At 37.7% G+C, this 17,170-nt stretch overlaps 1 protein-coding gene across 3 annotated transcripts in view; it reads left to right on the top strand.

Annotated features, from left to right (window-relative positions):
- NELL2 (neural EGFL like 2) overlaps positions 1 to 17,170 on the top strand; it is a 392,703-nt gene that overhangs the window by 281,380 nt on the left and 94,153 nt on the right. For all 3 annotated transcript variants that reach the window (XM_060657876.3, XM_060657877.3, XM_060657878.3), the window contains exons 15-16: positions 11,112 to 11,234; positions 14,230 to 14,325. In XM_060657876.3, coding sequence (XP_060513859.1) covers positions 11,112 to 11,234; positions 14,230 to 14,325 — 219 coding nt within the window. The remainder of the gene's footprint in view (positions 1 to 11,111; positions 11,235 to 14,229; positions 14,326 to 17,170) is intronic.

Genomic DNA, 17,170 nt, shown 5'->3' with positions numbered 1-17,170 from the left:
CAATCCCTTATCTACAGTTCTGAACTTCAAAACCTCAGACAGCTCTAGAATTTGAATGTTTATTTTCAAAATTCATTTGGAAGCAAACTTTAATCTGATATGATGCTATTTCTCATCATGGTTTATCCAATTTGATTTGAATAGTCATACTTTTACTACAGAAATATTTGTTTGATTACTGAATATTGTCCCGGATCCTGCTGGACATTTTACTTGTGTACCATTATTAGTCCATTTAACAGAGGAGGAAACTGTAATTTCAAGAGGTTAAATAATTTGCTCAAGATCTGACAGGTAGTAAAAGGCAGAGTCAGGATCTGATCACAGACCATCTGACTCCAAAGTCCATAGTCTTAACTACAATATATTCTAGCTTCCAAATGTTATGATGGAATTGAGCACAAATAGTATGGGGCTTATGTAAGTTTTAAGAAAGGTTTTCTAAAGAAGGAGGCATTGTTTGGTCTGAATGGGAGGTGAATAGGAGGGTTAGGCAAAGAAAATGAGGAAGGGCTTTCTGGGCAAAAAGCAGAGACCTATGTGAAATATACAGGGATTGACTGGTATGATGGTGGGCCTTTAGAAGAGTCTCAGTAAATGATATTATGTAAAAATGATGCAATGGGAGAGTTTTAAATGGTGCACTTTGGTGAGAGGAAAGTGTCATAATGAAATCTTGATGAGTAGGTGGTGCTTTGATGGCTAGTAAGAACAAAAAAGATTAAGAGAGAAGAAGAGAGAATGGGGAAGAGAGAGAGAAGATCAGATTTTATTTGAAAAGTCATTATAACAATGGTTTAGAGATGTACCAAACTGGGGACAGTGTTGTCATCATGAAGCTATTGCAATATTCCAAAGGAAATATTTCATGCCCAAATTTTAACAACTTAAGAGTAGCAGAATGAAGACAGGGGTGGGGGCTGTGGAAATGAGAATAGTCAAGGAAGTAGAATCCAGATGAATTGGTCCCCAGATGGGGTAGTTGGGGGACGGGAAGTCTCTGGTGACCCCCCACATTCCTGATTTGGGAGGAAGAAAGCCTTAAGTATAGATTTAGGTACAGATTCACCTGTGGGTGGGAAATCTGAGAGTATTCTTCCCTGATGACCTGGATAGTCTTTTGTGAAGTTATTGATGGGGTTATGTGCCACAAGTGAGAGAGAGAGAGAGAGTATGGGGCAGGCATTTGAAGAAAGAGCAGCATAGCTGCTGAGTGGAAAGGAAGAGAAAGCAGGAGATGTGCACACTGTCACCACAGAATATCTTGAATATTTTGCATTAGCAAATCTCTAAATACTTTGCATGTTTAATTGAGATATACTTTATAGTTATTGACTCACTATTTAACAAATATTCATTGGAGACTAGTTTGTGCCAGTCATTGTGTTGGATGTTGGGGGTAATTGATGAATTAGATCTAAGGTTTGCTATCTAGGTGGTTATCTGACACAGATGTTGACTAGTGAGTATTTACTCAGTGTATTGTCACCATCAGTAGAGGAAGTTCACTTTCCTAATATGATCTTTGCTTTTATAGTTTGACTTCTTAATTCTATTTTTCTTCTTTGCCATAAAAACCAAACCAGACCAGACCAGACCAAAACAAGAACGAGAATAACAAAATTCTAAAAGTAAGAAACCCTCTTCTGTTCATCTCACCACCATCTCACTCCCAGTTGCCCAGGTTTGAAACCTGATTTATTTTGGGGCGCCTGGGTGGCTCAGTCGGTTAAGCGTCTGACTTCGGCTCAGGTCATGATCTCATGGTCCGTGAGTTCGAGCCCCGTGGCAGGCTCTGTGCTGACAGCTCAGAGCCTGGAGCCTGCTTCGGATCCTGTGCCTCCCTCTCTCTCTGCCCCTCCCCCATTCATGCTCTGTCTCTGTCTCAAAAATAAACATTAAAAAAAAGAAAAGAAACCTGACTTATTTTCAATGCCTCTCTTCCTCCTGGTTCAAAAATTGATTCACTGTGGGGCTCATCAGTTGTATGCATAAATTGACTCCCCTTCCACCATCATTTTGTCCATTCTTCTTCATTCCCTCTCTTTAACATTGTTTCATTCCAGAGAAGCATAGGGATTGGGATACAGAAAATGAATGACAAGGGTTTTGGACCTTATGATGTGGCACTTACTTCCCAACCATTCTTCCTCCCTCCTGTAGTACTTCCTCATGCTGCACATACATTGCTCAGCACAGTGCTTGCCAGGTGATAAGCACTCATTTTCTATTTGCTTTTTGCCTATCGCTCTCCTCCTCCTTATCCCTTTGCTTCACTTCTCAGTGTTGCACAGACTCCTGTCACAACTCCCAGTAGTAACCTCTGACTCAAAAGGAAAAAACTGAAAGGAATAAAGAAGGACTAAAATGAGAGAGAACAATGCTGGCTTGCTAACATAGAACACGCAATTTGTTAGGGGAAGTTGGTCTCTCCTCCTCTACACATTGCTGTTAATTTCCCTAAAACTCAACTCCCATTTTATCATGCCTCTTATTTGGAAGAGGCTGTTTATTGCCCACCAGATAAGTGGCAACTTATTGCCCACCAGATAAAAATCATGTGGTGTTCCTGACCCTGTCCATACTGATTCCTCATTATTCCCTATTGTTCCTCACCTGTGCCAGCTCAGCCACTTCAGGACCCTGCCACAGCTCATGCTTTTGACCTTTTGCACCTGTGTTCTCTCTCCACAGGACATGCTCTTTTCCATCTTTACCCTTTTCCTGTTAAAACCCCTCCTATCTTTCAAGACTCACTTGTTTGGCCTATTTCCTACACAATACTTCCCTAGACGCCTCAGTTAATCCTCATCTCTCCTTTTTAAGTCTCAAGAGATCATTGTTGATAGCTTGTAGCTTTTTAAAACACTGAAGGCAAATCCTGGCCTTGTCACTTCAAAGTTACATGACATTGGGCAAGATATGTATTTTCTCTAAGAAAGCTCTATATTCCCATTTGTAAAACAGGAGTAATGATAGTGCCTTCCAGGAAATGTTTCTGTGAAGATTGAAGGGGATAATGAACATAAAACACTTAGTACAGTGCTTTATAGCATCTAGTAAGCACTTAGCAATTAGCTAATGGCATTATTGTTACTATTACTATTGTTTTCTCTCTTAAAGCACTAAACAAGTTCAAGAATATATCATAGTTATCTATTCATATCATCAATCCTCTAATAATTCAAAAGTCTCTTGAGTTCATTGAGTTCATGAATCCCAGTTCGTGCATCTTTGCATCCTCTAGAGGCTAGAATAATCAAAAGGCTAGAATAACATAGAGAAGCTTCAGAAATATTCAGAAATACAAATCATTTGTTGATAGTTACAAGAATTTTGTTGCCTGACAATGTGTTTGGACAAATATAATCTCATGAAACACCAGAAAAAAAGCAAAGCAGGTTTTTTTGCTGTAAAATCAATTTGGATTACCTTACGAAATTATTGTAAAGATACGGAGGAAATTTGCATGGGCGTTAGTTGTTCAGATTCTTGATCAAATAAGTATTAGGAAGAGAGGCTGAATGTACCAGTGAAAGGACTAGAAGAAAATAAACGAAGCATGTCAGAGAAAAGAAGTCTGACCAAATTCCTAGATGCCAAACAAACTGAGGAATAACAAGAAGTCAGTATTGAATTGGTGTGGTCAGTGAACAAGAAACTTGAGTAGTGAATAAAAAATACTTGGGTGTTAAAAATGAGTTTTAGTTGGTTTGCTGCTAATGTGGCCACTGGTTAAAGTATAGTTTCTTGTAGTCCCTTTAACAGTGTTAAAATTAGATTTCCATTAAAATGACACTGTGATAGATTTTTCCTCTAATATAAAGTGAATAAGGAAGGTAATCATAAGAAACAAAAAGAACAGCTTTTGGTAAGTATGATAGCAGGCGTCTTTTTTCCTGACATAACCATTGAAGGTAGTGCATGTTGGAAATCAGAGAAATGTCTGAAATTCATTTGATTTCAGAAAAGATTATGAAAAGAGAAAGCTCTGTGAGACATTTACATTTTCTCCACAGAACTGAAACAGAAAAGAAAGGACATTGTATGGCTAATAGAGGCAAAATAAAATTTGCCACTGAAGTAGATAATATGATGAGAAAGTAACTAATATTTATCAAGTGACTCTTATTTGCCAGGGTCTTTATACTCATCATGCAAATTTACTCTTCACAGTAGTTTTCTAATATAGGTCTCAATCTCCTCATTTTAAACTTAGGAAGATGGGCTTACTTTCTCAAGGCCAGTGAGAACTAGGTTAAAATGGCATCAAAAGTCAAGCCTGTCTAGAAAACTTCCGTATAACACTGCCTCCCTGCTATTGCTCATTAAAATAGTACATAATTTTCCCATTTTTTTCTTCGTTGTCCTTTACACTGAGTTATAGTCCTAGTACAGAACAGTTGATGGAGGACATTTTAAACCATTCAATGAATTGTAACAATGTCCCTGAGATTGAATAGTCACGAGGGCATGCATGTTTTGATTGTAGGCATATATATTGTTGGTGGCAGCAAACACAACTTCTTCATATACCAGACCATTAAATATTGGGGGTGGGGGAGGAAGGAGGAAGAAGAGGGAAGGACGCAATTCTAGTTCTTTTTAATAGACCCCCAAGCCCTCTACCAATTGTCGAATTATAATACAGAACATTCTTTAGATTCAGTTTGTGTTCATTTTGACAAGATCTGCCATAGAATGATTATTGTGTGAATGTAGTAAGGAGCTGGGGCAAGTCCAAAGAGTTGTTTAGTTTGCTCAATAGAAATGGCATATTTTATCTGAGGACTCACTGTGTTGCTATTCTTTTTAGAGTAAAATAAGAGGTCTCAGTATTATAGACCCACGGGCTATCTTGTTCTCTTCCTCTTCACTAGCCAGTGTAGGTAACTACAAACTTACTTTGGTAGGAACACTTAGGAGTGAAGTTCGTGGATGCGTTTTAGCAAGCTCATGGATGTCCTAAGGCAAGCAATCTGGTCTACTGAAATGTAAGAGGAAAATGACTAAGCAACTCTATATGTTTGAGATAAGTCATCCTTCTAAACAAATAGTTTGATGGTTTTATTTAACAGCTTCTCAAGAGTAATTTACACGCTCTGGACTTCCTTGCTCCAAGATTTATTCAGGCTTAAGCCTGAGCGAGCTTGTTCTCAGGTTTCTAATAAGCAGATAATAGTTAAGACCCAAGGTAGGTTGTCACTGTTTAGAGCCTCATCCTGCCACGGTCTAGGAGAGAATTTACTCATTGTAAATTTATATTCCAGGAAACACTTGGGTCAGGGAGAGCGAAGAAGCTTTCTTTGTGGCACTTACACCTACAGGTTATGATATCTGCTGTTTTCCCAACATTTCTGTATTTGGACAGGAGAGTAGAAGATCCAGCATAACAATATAATTCTTGTAACTGAAAAAAATCCATCAGAGGAAAAGAAAGGCTCTGTGAGAATAGTGGGCCGGCCGTGAAGGTATATTATAATTTGTTACCAGAAGAGCAGAATCTACAGTATGAAGGTGTCAGTCAGAGGATCTAGTATATTGTTGGGGGGTGTAAAGCAGAATTATCCAGAAGTGGTGGGCTTTGTTACAGGGCCCCGACCAGGTGTCAGAGGAGAGGACTCCTGGATACTGGAGATGTCTGTTTGCCAAACTGCGTTAATGATGAGCTTCTAGAGATTTTTGAGTTGGAGGAATGAGTGCTTGAGTCTAAGTTCTGTGAGCTGGTCACTTTGTTTTACAGACATTTGCACTTAGCCATATTGGTATCTTCCTTTTCTTTTAAAAGCTTCTCTCAATCTTGAGAAAATGTAGATTTTAGTATGAACAGAAAGTGCCTCAGTGCTTAGCCCTAAAGTGTTAAAAATACTAGATAATACAAAAAAAGAGATAACTTCCTACTTGTGAAGCAATGGAGGACTCCACATATGACAAGGAGACATTAAATGGTATAAACATTAAAACCCAAAACCTCTGGGAGCGCCGAGGTGGCAGTCGGTTAAGTGTCTGGCTTCAGCTCAGGTCATGATCTCACAGTTCATGGGTTCAAGACCCAAGTCAGGCTATGTGCTGACAGCTTAGAGCCTGGAGTCTGCTTCAGATTCTGTGTCTCCCTCTGTCTCTGCACCTCCCCTGCTCTCAATCTGTCTGTCTCTCTCTCTCTCTCTTAAAAATGAACATTAAAACAATTTAATAAATTAAAAAAAAACAAAACCTCTAGACAATTGCAAAGAACACTAGGATTAAAAAACACATTAGGCAACACACACACATTAAATATGTCAGGCAGCCCTACCACATGACAGTCAATAACCTAGATTTAGGAGTCAGATGTTGTGATTCACAACTCAACCACTTACTAGCTGTGTGATCTCAGAAAAGCTACTTAACCTCTTCAAGCCTAGTTGAATTTTCTTTTTTTAAATAATGATGATATTTCCTAATTAATATGAAGATTAAATGAGATAGTGTATATTACAAAGTGTGTGGTATGTCATAAGCATTAAATTGTAGCTACGATTATTACACATCATTCAGGTTGATTCAAATTTGTAAGAGGCTCAAGATTCCAAAACAAAAGGAGCAAAATACATGAATACTGTTTCAATTTGGAATCTGCACCTTCCCTACATACATAAAAATATCCATGTCAAATGCTCCATTCTCCATGAAGTCATTCTTGAAATCCTATCTGACCCAGCTAGAAATGACTTCTTCCCTCTTTGTTCTCTGCAGCCCTCTGTAAACAGGTTTCTTCTTTACTTCAGTATTTCTAACAATGCCCTCATGTGACACTTGTGGTTTTGTGTTATCTCCCCGACTAAACTATAAGCTTTTGAGGGAGCTACCATTTATAATCACATTTTTAATCCCGCAAAAGTCTTAATATACAACAGACCTTGAATAAAAATTGTATTAAATCAAATTGTAGATATATTTAAATTACTTTTCGCTCCTGTTTTTCTGTAGTATTTGCATTTTGTATCATAGTGAAATCCTTGAAGAGAACATGTGCTATGTGTATTGTATGTCTGCGTTGATATCATTGTAAGAAAAGCTATGTGAATTTTAACATGGCCATTTTGTCCCTAGATAGTACATTCATTCTAGAAACAGCTCAATATGAATACCAAATTTCAAGCCCAATTTAAGTCCGACTATGACCAGATGACCTGTTGGGTGTGGAGTCTTAAAATGATTTTAGGGACATTAAGCTACTCAGGTTAGGGGTTGATCAGTGAGACTAAAGTATTATTTCTGTGTGACATTTGCATTTAGATAAATCTAAGTGTACATATTATCACTTTTTATATTGAGGAATTTTAATATATTGACCCTTGTCACTGGTATGAAATCAGTTTTATATAGTACATAAAAGGTGCATGGCAATTATGGCACATAGGACAAATTTTTCCCCACTATCATTGTACAGTTATTGATTCTATATTTAATGTACTGTAATAATTGACAACCACATTACTTTTGTTTAGTACTGTTTGAGTTGTGGTGTTTCCTTTCTACATGTTTATTTTTTTCCATTTAATTTAAATTTTAAATGTATAGATAGAAATGTGATAAATTTTGATTAAAATAACCATATGCTAATATTGTTAATGAAGAACAGTTAGAGAGAAGTGTATTTGGTTTCAATCCTAGCTTTTACCTGGACCGTCATACTGTCATGTCACACGAACAATGAAAGGTTTAACTGAAGATGTGCAAATAGCATTAATTCCTAGGAACTGGATATTGTGAACATCAGATCTGAAATGTCTGCTTTTCAATATACGTGAGAGAAAAATTGGAATTCATTTACTACTACATCCTGCTATGCCTCTTCTCAAACATTGTGACATAATATTGATTTAAATTTTTTCTTAATATTTCCCTCCTGATTTTATTTAATTTAACTTATTGTATGTTACAAATGTTAGAGGGAGCATGAAAAATGGAGAGGTTGCTGGTGGAGTCCTTAGGGATATGTGAGTCAGGGAAGGGGTAAGAAGTTGACATTTGACCAAAACTGGATATACAGCAGCAATAATTAACTATTTATCAAGATGACCTTATAGAATATTTGCTCCTTGCTTCATTCACATTCTGTTTTGTGGAGGGCTATCAAATTAAACTTAATTCTTCTGTGAGACATAGGCATTTTTAAAGGCTTTTCCTGAAGTCACAGTTTACTTTTAGTTGATGGTTATAAGTATAACCAAGTTTATTTTAAGTGGTGTAAAGAATTTTAAAGTGATAGTGTAAAGGAATTAATATTTTGTTTTCAAAATATGTCTTGCTACCTTAATATTTGAAATATCCCTGATAAAATAAAACACCATTGTAGTAAAATTAGTAAAAAAATAAATAAATAAAAAATAAAGTTTAGATTTTTCAATAGCTTCTATTTGGCATCTAGTCTACAACTGAACAAATTGGGATTGGCTTGAATTATAATGGCAGAGGAAGTATTTCCTAGCTTTCTTCCTTTGGTCATTTATTCTTTTTATTTTTTTAAGTTTATTTATTTTGAGAGAGAGAGCAGAGAGGGGGCAGAGAGAAAGAGAGAGAGAAGAAGACAGAGAGAGAGAGAGAGAGAGAGAGAGAGAGAGAGAGAGAATCCCAAGCAGGCTCTGTGCTCTCAGTGCAGAGCCTCACGTGGGGACAAACCCACAAACCGTGAGGTCACGGCCTGAACCAAAATCAAGAGTCAGATGCTTAATTGACTGAGCCACCCACCCCTCTCTGATCATTTATTCTTTTAATTACTTATTTAGGAAACATTCTTTGAATGCTGAAATGAAATACAAATAAAAATACAGAATTGTTGTCCAAAAATTAACTGTTCCTGGTGGGGCATGAAGATGGAGAATCAAGGAGAAGTAGATATTTATGATAAAATATAATAACAGAGCCTTGTATATGGTGCTAAGGAAAACAGCCAGCAGGCCCTGACTCTGCAGGAGGGGGAGAGAAGGGTATTTTTGCATAAAACAACATTTTAGTGTGATCTTTAGAAGCGGTAAGAGTTTGCCAGGAGAATCCATGGGGCAGACACTTCAGGCACAGGGAAGAATATGTGTAAAGGTGTGTATTTAAAAACATGAAAACTGTCTTTACCCTTGAATTGCTTAGGAGCACATTTACTCATTTCAGCAGTCTCGAGAGTAAATGACAACAGGGTAACCAGATCCGGGCTTGTGTAATTAATTAAAGTGTATGGGAATCATCATACTGGGTGCTAAACTGCATCTTGTTAGGCCCTTCCTCTACCCAGTGAGTTCCATCTAATTAAGAAAACAACCAAAGCAGAGATGAAAACAGCATCAAATCAATCAGCAGCTGTCTTTAAAGAGCCTACGGCTGTCCGTATAGAGATTTATAGATTAACTGCAGCACTTTGAATTGCACTGGGAAGAAAATGGGCAGCAGGTGCAAACTTCAGAGTGTAGATTTATTTTGCTTTGGGCAGCTGACCCCAGAGGTAGGTGGACTGCCCGTTCCAGTCCCTCTGAAATTTTATAGTGGTCCAAGGACAGCCCCAAGCAGCAGACCCAGCTGTAATCTGGCTATTTTCTAGGTTATCATCAATGTGCTTGAATTTATAATAACTATGAAAGTTTCTGATACTAGATAATAACAGTAGAACTCTGTACAATTTGGAGAAATTCAACCAGGGATTTGGAGGATAAGGTATCTATTCATGCAATTCTAAAACCTTAGTGATTGAGAACTCTCTTTCTTCTGAAAGATTATTGGGAATAATGTCTAAGAATTTTATTACCAGGCTAGAGTTCAAAATATTATAACTTTATACTTATATATGACACAGGGCATAATGTTAATCTTTATTTAAAAAAAACAGGGCATTCTATTTTAGTAGTTGAAATAAGTGATTTTAGTCTAATCTCAAATGAATATGCCCAAAGCACATTTACAGATACATTACTATTATAATATATTGTCTGTAATAATACATGTATTGTCCAGAATACGAAGAGTTCTAAAATAAAAAGCAAATATTTCTTTTTGCTTTGATGATATATATCATAGTGAATTAATAGCTCCATTAATATAAGTATATTAAAATATATATTTAATTTTAGGCCTAAGTAATAATTTTGTGAGAGACCAAGTCATAAGTAGTGCCACTGTAGGCATTTTGCTGAACTAGTTCATAAGCGTTTCCTCACTTATACTTCATCTCCTACTCATTTTGATTTTGATGTTAGATCTGATTTCTTTCTCATTTTCACTGTATTTATTCCTTACATTTACATTTTTGTTGAACACTCTGCTAGAATTCTGATGTTACCTAATAATTCCTGTGAACTTGGGCAGGCGACATAAGCACTCTGAGCCACTATGGACTCATTTTTAAAATGGTAATAATGATATTGGTTATGCCTCTCTCATAGGGGTGCTGGGAGAAGCAGATGATTCAGTGTTTTCTAAAGTGTCAAGTTGTACACAGTTAAAGGAAGTATCATATTGATTGCATCTTTTAAAGTGTGTATTTGCACATATTATAAAGGCGAGTTGTCTTATTTAGCAGAACTCCGATACTTCCTTTGAGGAGAGAGATTCCCAAGGAGGTCAGATATTCCCCAGTAGTTTGCATGTGTATCTTTATGCCTGGCCGTGTGGGTGTGGGTGTTAACTGCAGCCTAACTAATTCCCAGAGCTTTAACTCCATTTTCCTACAGGCCAGGATTCACGAAGCAATATATTTCACATCCATTCCTATTACCTTTTTCATGTTACAGAGAAGAATTAGGTAGCATATTTATGTCAGGACAATAACTCCCCAAATATTAACCACAGAGACTGCATACTGGGATACACTTCTGAGAATTATCCACCCTTTCCTCTCCCCTTCTGCCATTCCTTCCTCCTCCTTGGTGGGTCTTTTGTCCAAATCCTTTTGCATGCAAGGTATGTATTTCAAGAGGAGTATGCAATACTTCAAAATATGAGCTCTTCTTTAACATAGGCTTTGTATAGGTCTGTCTGTGTTTGAAAGAAATACCATGCAGTAACCAAGATGCAGGTAGTTTAAAATACAGTCGCATTGAAAAATCTATCTTTGAGTAACAAAATTGTATTCCTCATTTCAGAACATGATGAGTGTATCACAAATCAGCACAACTGTGATGAAAATGCTTTATGCTTCAATACCGTTGGAGGACACAACTGTGTTTGCAAGCCAGGCTATACGGGGAATGGAACCACATGCAAAGGTAAAAGGTTTAAATGTCCGCCTCTCTCACATTAGGGATAAGGCAGTCCATCTTCACCTCCCTCCACCCCTTCTCATCACTGTTATCTGCCTTCTGGGTACTTCCCACAGCCATTGGGAACTTTGGCTCATACTCTTCCCCCTGGGTTAGGTCAGTGTTTAAGCAGCCAAACTGTTCAAACAGTGTCGACTTCATGTTCCTTGACCTCCATTTCAGTGGTTTCCATCTCTGTTCCTGTCTAGCAGACCACACCCATAATCACACCCAGGCACTTTTGGACAGAACTGTTCCATCTTTGAAATCTCAGACTTCAGCTTCTTATTGTCTTACCCCAAGTCCTTCTGCTTCCAGTTGGCCCACTCTGTTCCTTCCATGACCTTTCATCTTCTGCTTCTCTGACCCTTTTCTTTCAGTTTACCAGTATCCTCCCATGTTTAAATACTTGTTTTTGAATCCAAACATGACAGCTATTTTTTTTTTTTTTCGCCAATACAGTCAACCTATTTGTTCTTTTAGCAAAATCCACTTGGAAATACCTCTATTTGGGATCAATCTGACAGTTTTTCTTCTCTACTCTTTTTTATTTAAGTTTATTTCTTTATTTTGGGAGAGAGAGACAGAGTGTGTGAGTGGGAGGGGAACAGAGAGAGAGGGGGAGAGAATCCTAAGCAGGCTCTTCCTTGGCAGTGCAGATCCCAACGTGGGGCTCGATCCCACAGATTGTGAGGTCAGACCTGAGTGGAAACCATGAGCTCGATGCTCAACCTACTGAGCCACCCAGGTACCCCTCTACTCTCTTTTGAACTGTTGAGTAGTAAGTTAACTGGGAATATTGGGTCTCCACATGTTATAGTTTCCCATTTTAGCTGGTTTGTCAATGCCAGTCAATAATTCTTTTAAAAGTCCTGCTGAGCTCAGATTTTCATTTCCATCAGTGGATGTTCCCACAGTACTTCACCACCGTCCCCTGATACATTCTTTCACCAGTGCCCTCTTTTCTTTTATCAGATGAGCTTACCTCCTCCTTCACAATAGAGGTTCTATTTTGGAAACTGCTAACTCCCATAGGCTAAAGTCCATACTCTGTATATGTCATGTAGATTTATTTATGATTTGTATAATTTAAACATTTTAAGCTTCAACACTTCCCATTTCTCAAACACACGTGCCCATTGTCCTGGAGTTTGCTAAAATCAATTTTCTATGACACTGTGTATATGGGAGGTAGGAAATAACAAGGGATCGTTGTTAATACCATGTCCCATGAGCATGAATCTTAAGACCTGGTTTACAAGAATACATTGGATGCAGATATCGATGGGCCAGAGGATTACTCTGGTTTATAAAAGTCTATGGGAATGTTTCATTTAGAGCAATGTGAACAAGGCCTGCTCACTTTGAGGTCTAAATCCCACAAAGATTTTCTCAGAGATACTAGACAAATCCTGAGAAAAGCCAGAAGTTTAACATCCATTGCATAGTGTAACTGAATGCCTAGGACTTCCTCAGAGCACCCAGATATTCTGAGAGCTTGGTGGGGAGAAGTTAATATTTCATCTGGGAGACCAACTTCTCACTCTTATTTCTATTTCACTCTGACTCCTAATTAATGTGACAAATGTTTGTAGCATAAGGAACTCTTGTAATCATGAGCAGATCCAGATAGGTAATTCTTATCTTTGAAGGAAGGAGAACTTTCATGGATCCATACAGTTTTACTAGAAGTTAACAACAGGCTGCCTGAATACAGATTCTCCAGTTCATGTGTGTATCCCTACTGGGAATGTCAAACGCTGAGAGATAAGTAATGTAGACATAGGATCTGAATCATTGAGTCCTGTGCTCTGTCCTTAAACATTACTCCAAAGAAGATACACATGTGGTCTAGGAGATGTACATTTTATTATTTATGAGGTTTACATTCTTAATCTCTTTGCGAATCCTTGATGACTAGGTATTCTTTTTGCCTTGGATGAAGACAGACTAGGACTTATGACCAAAGAAGCTAAATGGCCTCTTTGTGTCCCTTCCTTTAACTCAGCAGCAGAATCTTGGATTGCTACATTTTACCACTCAAAGAAATTACATCCTAAGTAATGAGAGGAAGCACATGCCAGAAAAGTTGCAAGAAAGCTTTTATCCCAATGCCTGGAAAAAGCTGGTCTAACTCATCCATTACAGACCAGGGAATGGCCCCTGAGATTCACAGAGCCAAAGAATAAGCTGAGGTGGAAACGGAAGCATCTAAGGGTACTCAGTCTCACCCATCTTATTTTTCTCACCTTCTTTGAATCAGGCGGCACATCTCAAAAGGTCTCACTTGCAATAGCTCAGATTTTGGCTCCCTTTCCTAGTCACAGACAAATTCCCCTCACTCACAAACCTACTCTAACACAGCAAGATTTGCAGTGCCTTTGCCCCTGATCCTGGATCCTGACCTGTCCTCAGTAGAGGACACTAAGGCTCTTCCTGAAGACCACTACAGCAAATTCTTAACCATTGGCCAGTTTATCACTTGGACTGATTTAGAAATTTTGTGAAAGCTGGGGCATTTCTCCAATACTCTGGCACTTTGGCCAGAGTTTCATAGGAGTCAGTCATTTCCTATTTCATTATCTCATTCTCTAGATGGTGGTTTTCTCCTTAAGAAAACTCTAGGATAGCTGCCTTTTTTTTTTTTTCTTCAGGTTGACAATGAGATGCAACTCTAATTCTAATGTGCTTCCTGTTGTGTAAGATTACTGCTTTTTGTTAAAAGAAAGTTTAGTGTGTCGTTTCACAGGTGAAATATTTCTTTACCATTGAAAAGAGTACTGTTTCACAAATTGGGTTGAAGTTTCTTGCCTGCATGGAAGATATTATATGAATTTGAAGTTATAATACCATATATAATTTGATGTCCACATCTCCAAGGGAATGAAGAAAAGCTAGGCTTGAAGTATCTTGAACTACTCAATTTTGAAGTATGAAAGTCATGTATCTGAATTATTTCTAGCATTTTGCAAAGACGGCTGTAGGAACGGAGGAGCTTGTATCGCCGCTAATGTGTGTGCCTGCCCGCAAGGCTTCACCGGGCCCAGCTGTGAAACGGGTAAGACTATCATTCCATCTTCTAGAAAATGAGTTTTTATGCCAATGTACAAAGTAATCCATGAGGAAAATAATGTTTCAAGTTTCAAGTGTCTCTCAAAGCTTGGAACTATTAATAAGGAAGTCCTAGGAGGTAGGACGTGGGAAGTTTCAGTGCTGCATATTCACTGGGCGTTTCCCCAAAGTCGTTCTATAGAGGTTTTGCAGCTATTATAACTAGAAGAATATTGAACATTTATAGAAAGGTGTGTGGATTTTATGACTTCATAATTCATTTTACTCATTTGGAGCCCATTTTTTCTGGGATCTGTATGACTATATTAAAGCACATTGTTCAAGTTCATGGCCAACACACTTCCTGGGACATGCTACCTCCTCCATGCACGTTTGAGAATTTTTTAAAAAAAGTTTTTACCTGAATCATTCAATATTCATTCATTGTTGTTTATTTAAAAAGTACTTAAAGTTTCCTACTTTTTAATTATTCCTAATCCAAGTTCATTTTGAACTCAGTCTGCTGGATACTAATACTAGAAACTAATATATATATTAAACGTTATTTAATATATATATTAAAATATGCCGTGAAAATACTAGCTCTTAACTAAAATCATATCAATAGTAGTTTTGTTGCTTTGGGTAAGTGGGTTCTAATAGTAGATGACCCCAGAATGTCCATTATTCTCCCTAAGAGAAAGCTGCTACCTCTGGTGACTGGTGGTTACCATCTTACATTACTTACCATAAATCTCATTACAATAGATATGGTGCAATTCCTCCTTCCATTCGACCTGCAGAGTCTGTTTTAATAAAGACACTGACAGATAAGAATGTGAGACAGAAAATGTTCTGGACCATTTGGGAAGTGAAAAGTTTCCTGAATAGGTCCTACCACTGTGCCTAGAAGGATGCCCACAGAAGGGCTTGTGTCACTAGATTGTTTCTTTCTATAAGTACCTCTCAGTGATGTTCTTCAAACTTCAATGACTGACTATTTGGTTACAAAGGTATCTAATCGAAAATGGATAGTGTCCATCTTTGATATGCAGGACTCTTTCATAAGGGGATTATTTCCTAAATCAGAAGTTCCTAAACTTAGTGAGCATGTGACTTACCCATAAGTCTTATTAACTTGTTAAATATGCAGATTTCTGGTAATTAACTATCATAGGATTTACTAGATCAAAATCAGGCACTTCTAGTGCAGTCATTCTACAATATTTCTATCCCATAGTCTCCACCAGTACACCCAAACACATCAGGTACTGTGGTCCTCCTGTATATCAACACCTGCAGTGACCATATTTCCTGAATACAGTATTTGGTACTGCTTCTGGTGCAGTTGTGATCAGAAATACTGGCTTTTTCATGGCATTGAAATGGTGTATGATTTTGAAATAAAGGCTGTCCCAGAAAATCTGAGATGAATAATGGCCATGCCAATTCTGCGTATCATTCTTCCACTAGGAAAAAAAAAAAAGGGTTACATGTGAGATTGTGAAAGTCTGGAATGGTATAAGATTGATCTGAGCAATGTAAAATTTAAAACTAGGGAGTTAAATATAACCCAACAGAATATTTAGCTTTCTCTAATTATCTTTGAACTTTCAGTCTATAAGAAGACAATCCCAGACTTACTCTAAGTAGCTGTCTATAACAGCCAAGGGCTTTGAGAAGGACAAAACAGATATGGGTTCAAAATCTAGTCCTACCATTTACTTGTTATGTGACCTTGGGCAAGTTACATTACTTCTCAGTGTCTTATACTATCTATACATCACCTTACTCTTCACAAGTCTCTTACAAGATAGGTATTACACCCATTTAAAAAAATATTTTGGGTTCAGAGTGATTAACTTTTTTCCTAAGGCCATAGAGTTAACAGCTGAATACAAGATACAAAGGTCTTTCTAACTGGCAAACCCAAGCTTTTTATCTGTATCAATGTGGTTTTTAAATTTCTTCTGAATTAATTCTAATGACAGAAGAGAATGTCTTCATCCAGAGCCATCCTGAAAAGGCCCACCAAAAGGGTAAATAAAATTTCATCAAAAACTTATGTTTTTTTCCTAAAAATCCATTCATTTCTATTCCATAACACGTGAAAACATTTAACTTACCTACTACCCTTGAGTTAAGTTGGTGCTCTAAGACAATGGGTCATGGTTTATCTCTGCCTTCTAGCACCTCTTGGCCCAAGACCATATTTCACTATTTGAGAAGCAAGACGTTCCTGCCTCCTATCTGAGAAATTGTCAGGATAACACTTGTTTCAAAGCATCTGTCCCAGTTATTGCTCCAGGTTATATCCTAACCCCTCACCTTACACCTTACACCATTTTTGTTGATGTAGTTATAAATAGAAGTTGTGCCATTTAAAAAATAACTTTGGAGGAGAACCACATGAAATAATCTTTTCACCCATTTATTCAACATTTATTTAGGATCTTTTATATGCTGAGCACTGAATCTAGAAACAGGATATAGCAGTGAACACAGGTCCTATCTGCATGGAGATTATGATCTAGTTGAGTTAGAGGGACTATAAACAGGAAAATAAATATGTAAAATATTGTCAGGTAGTAGTTGCTATAAAGAAAACTAAAGCAGGGGCACCTGGGTGGCTCAGTCGGTTAAGCGTCCGACTTCGGCTCAGGTCATGATCTCACGGTCCGTGAGTTCGAGCCCCGTGTGGGGCTCTGTGCTGACAGCTCAGAACCTGGAGCCCGTTTCAGATTCTGTGTCTCCCTCTCTCTCTGCCCCTCCCCTGTTCATGCTCTGTCTCTCTCTGTCTCAAAAATAAATAAACATTAAAAAAATTTTAAAAAAATAAAGAAAACTAAGGC

The sequence above is a fragment of the Panthera onca genome, chromosome B4 (assembly GCF_046562875.1).
Source record: "Panthera onca isolate mPanOnc1 chromosome B4, mPanOnc1 haplotype 2, whole genome shotgun sequence".
Taxonomy (NCBI): Eukaryota; Metazoa; Chordata; class Mammalia; order Carnivora; family Felidae; genus Panthera; species Panthera onca.
The sequence above is the reverse complement of the archived record's forward strand: the minus strand, read 5'-3'. Positions and strand labels throughout refer to the sequence as shown.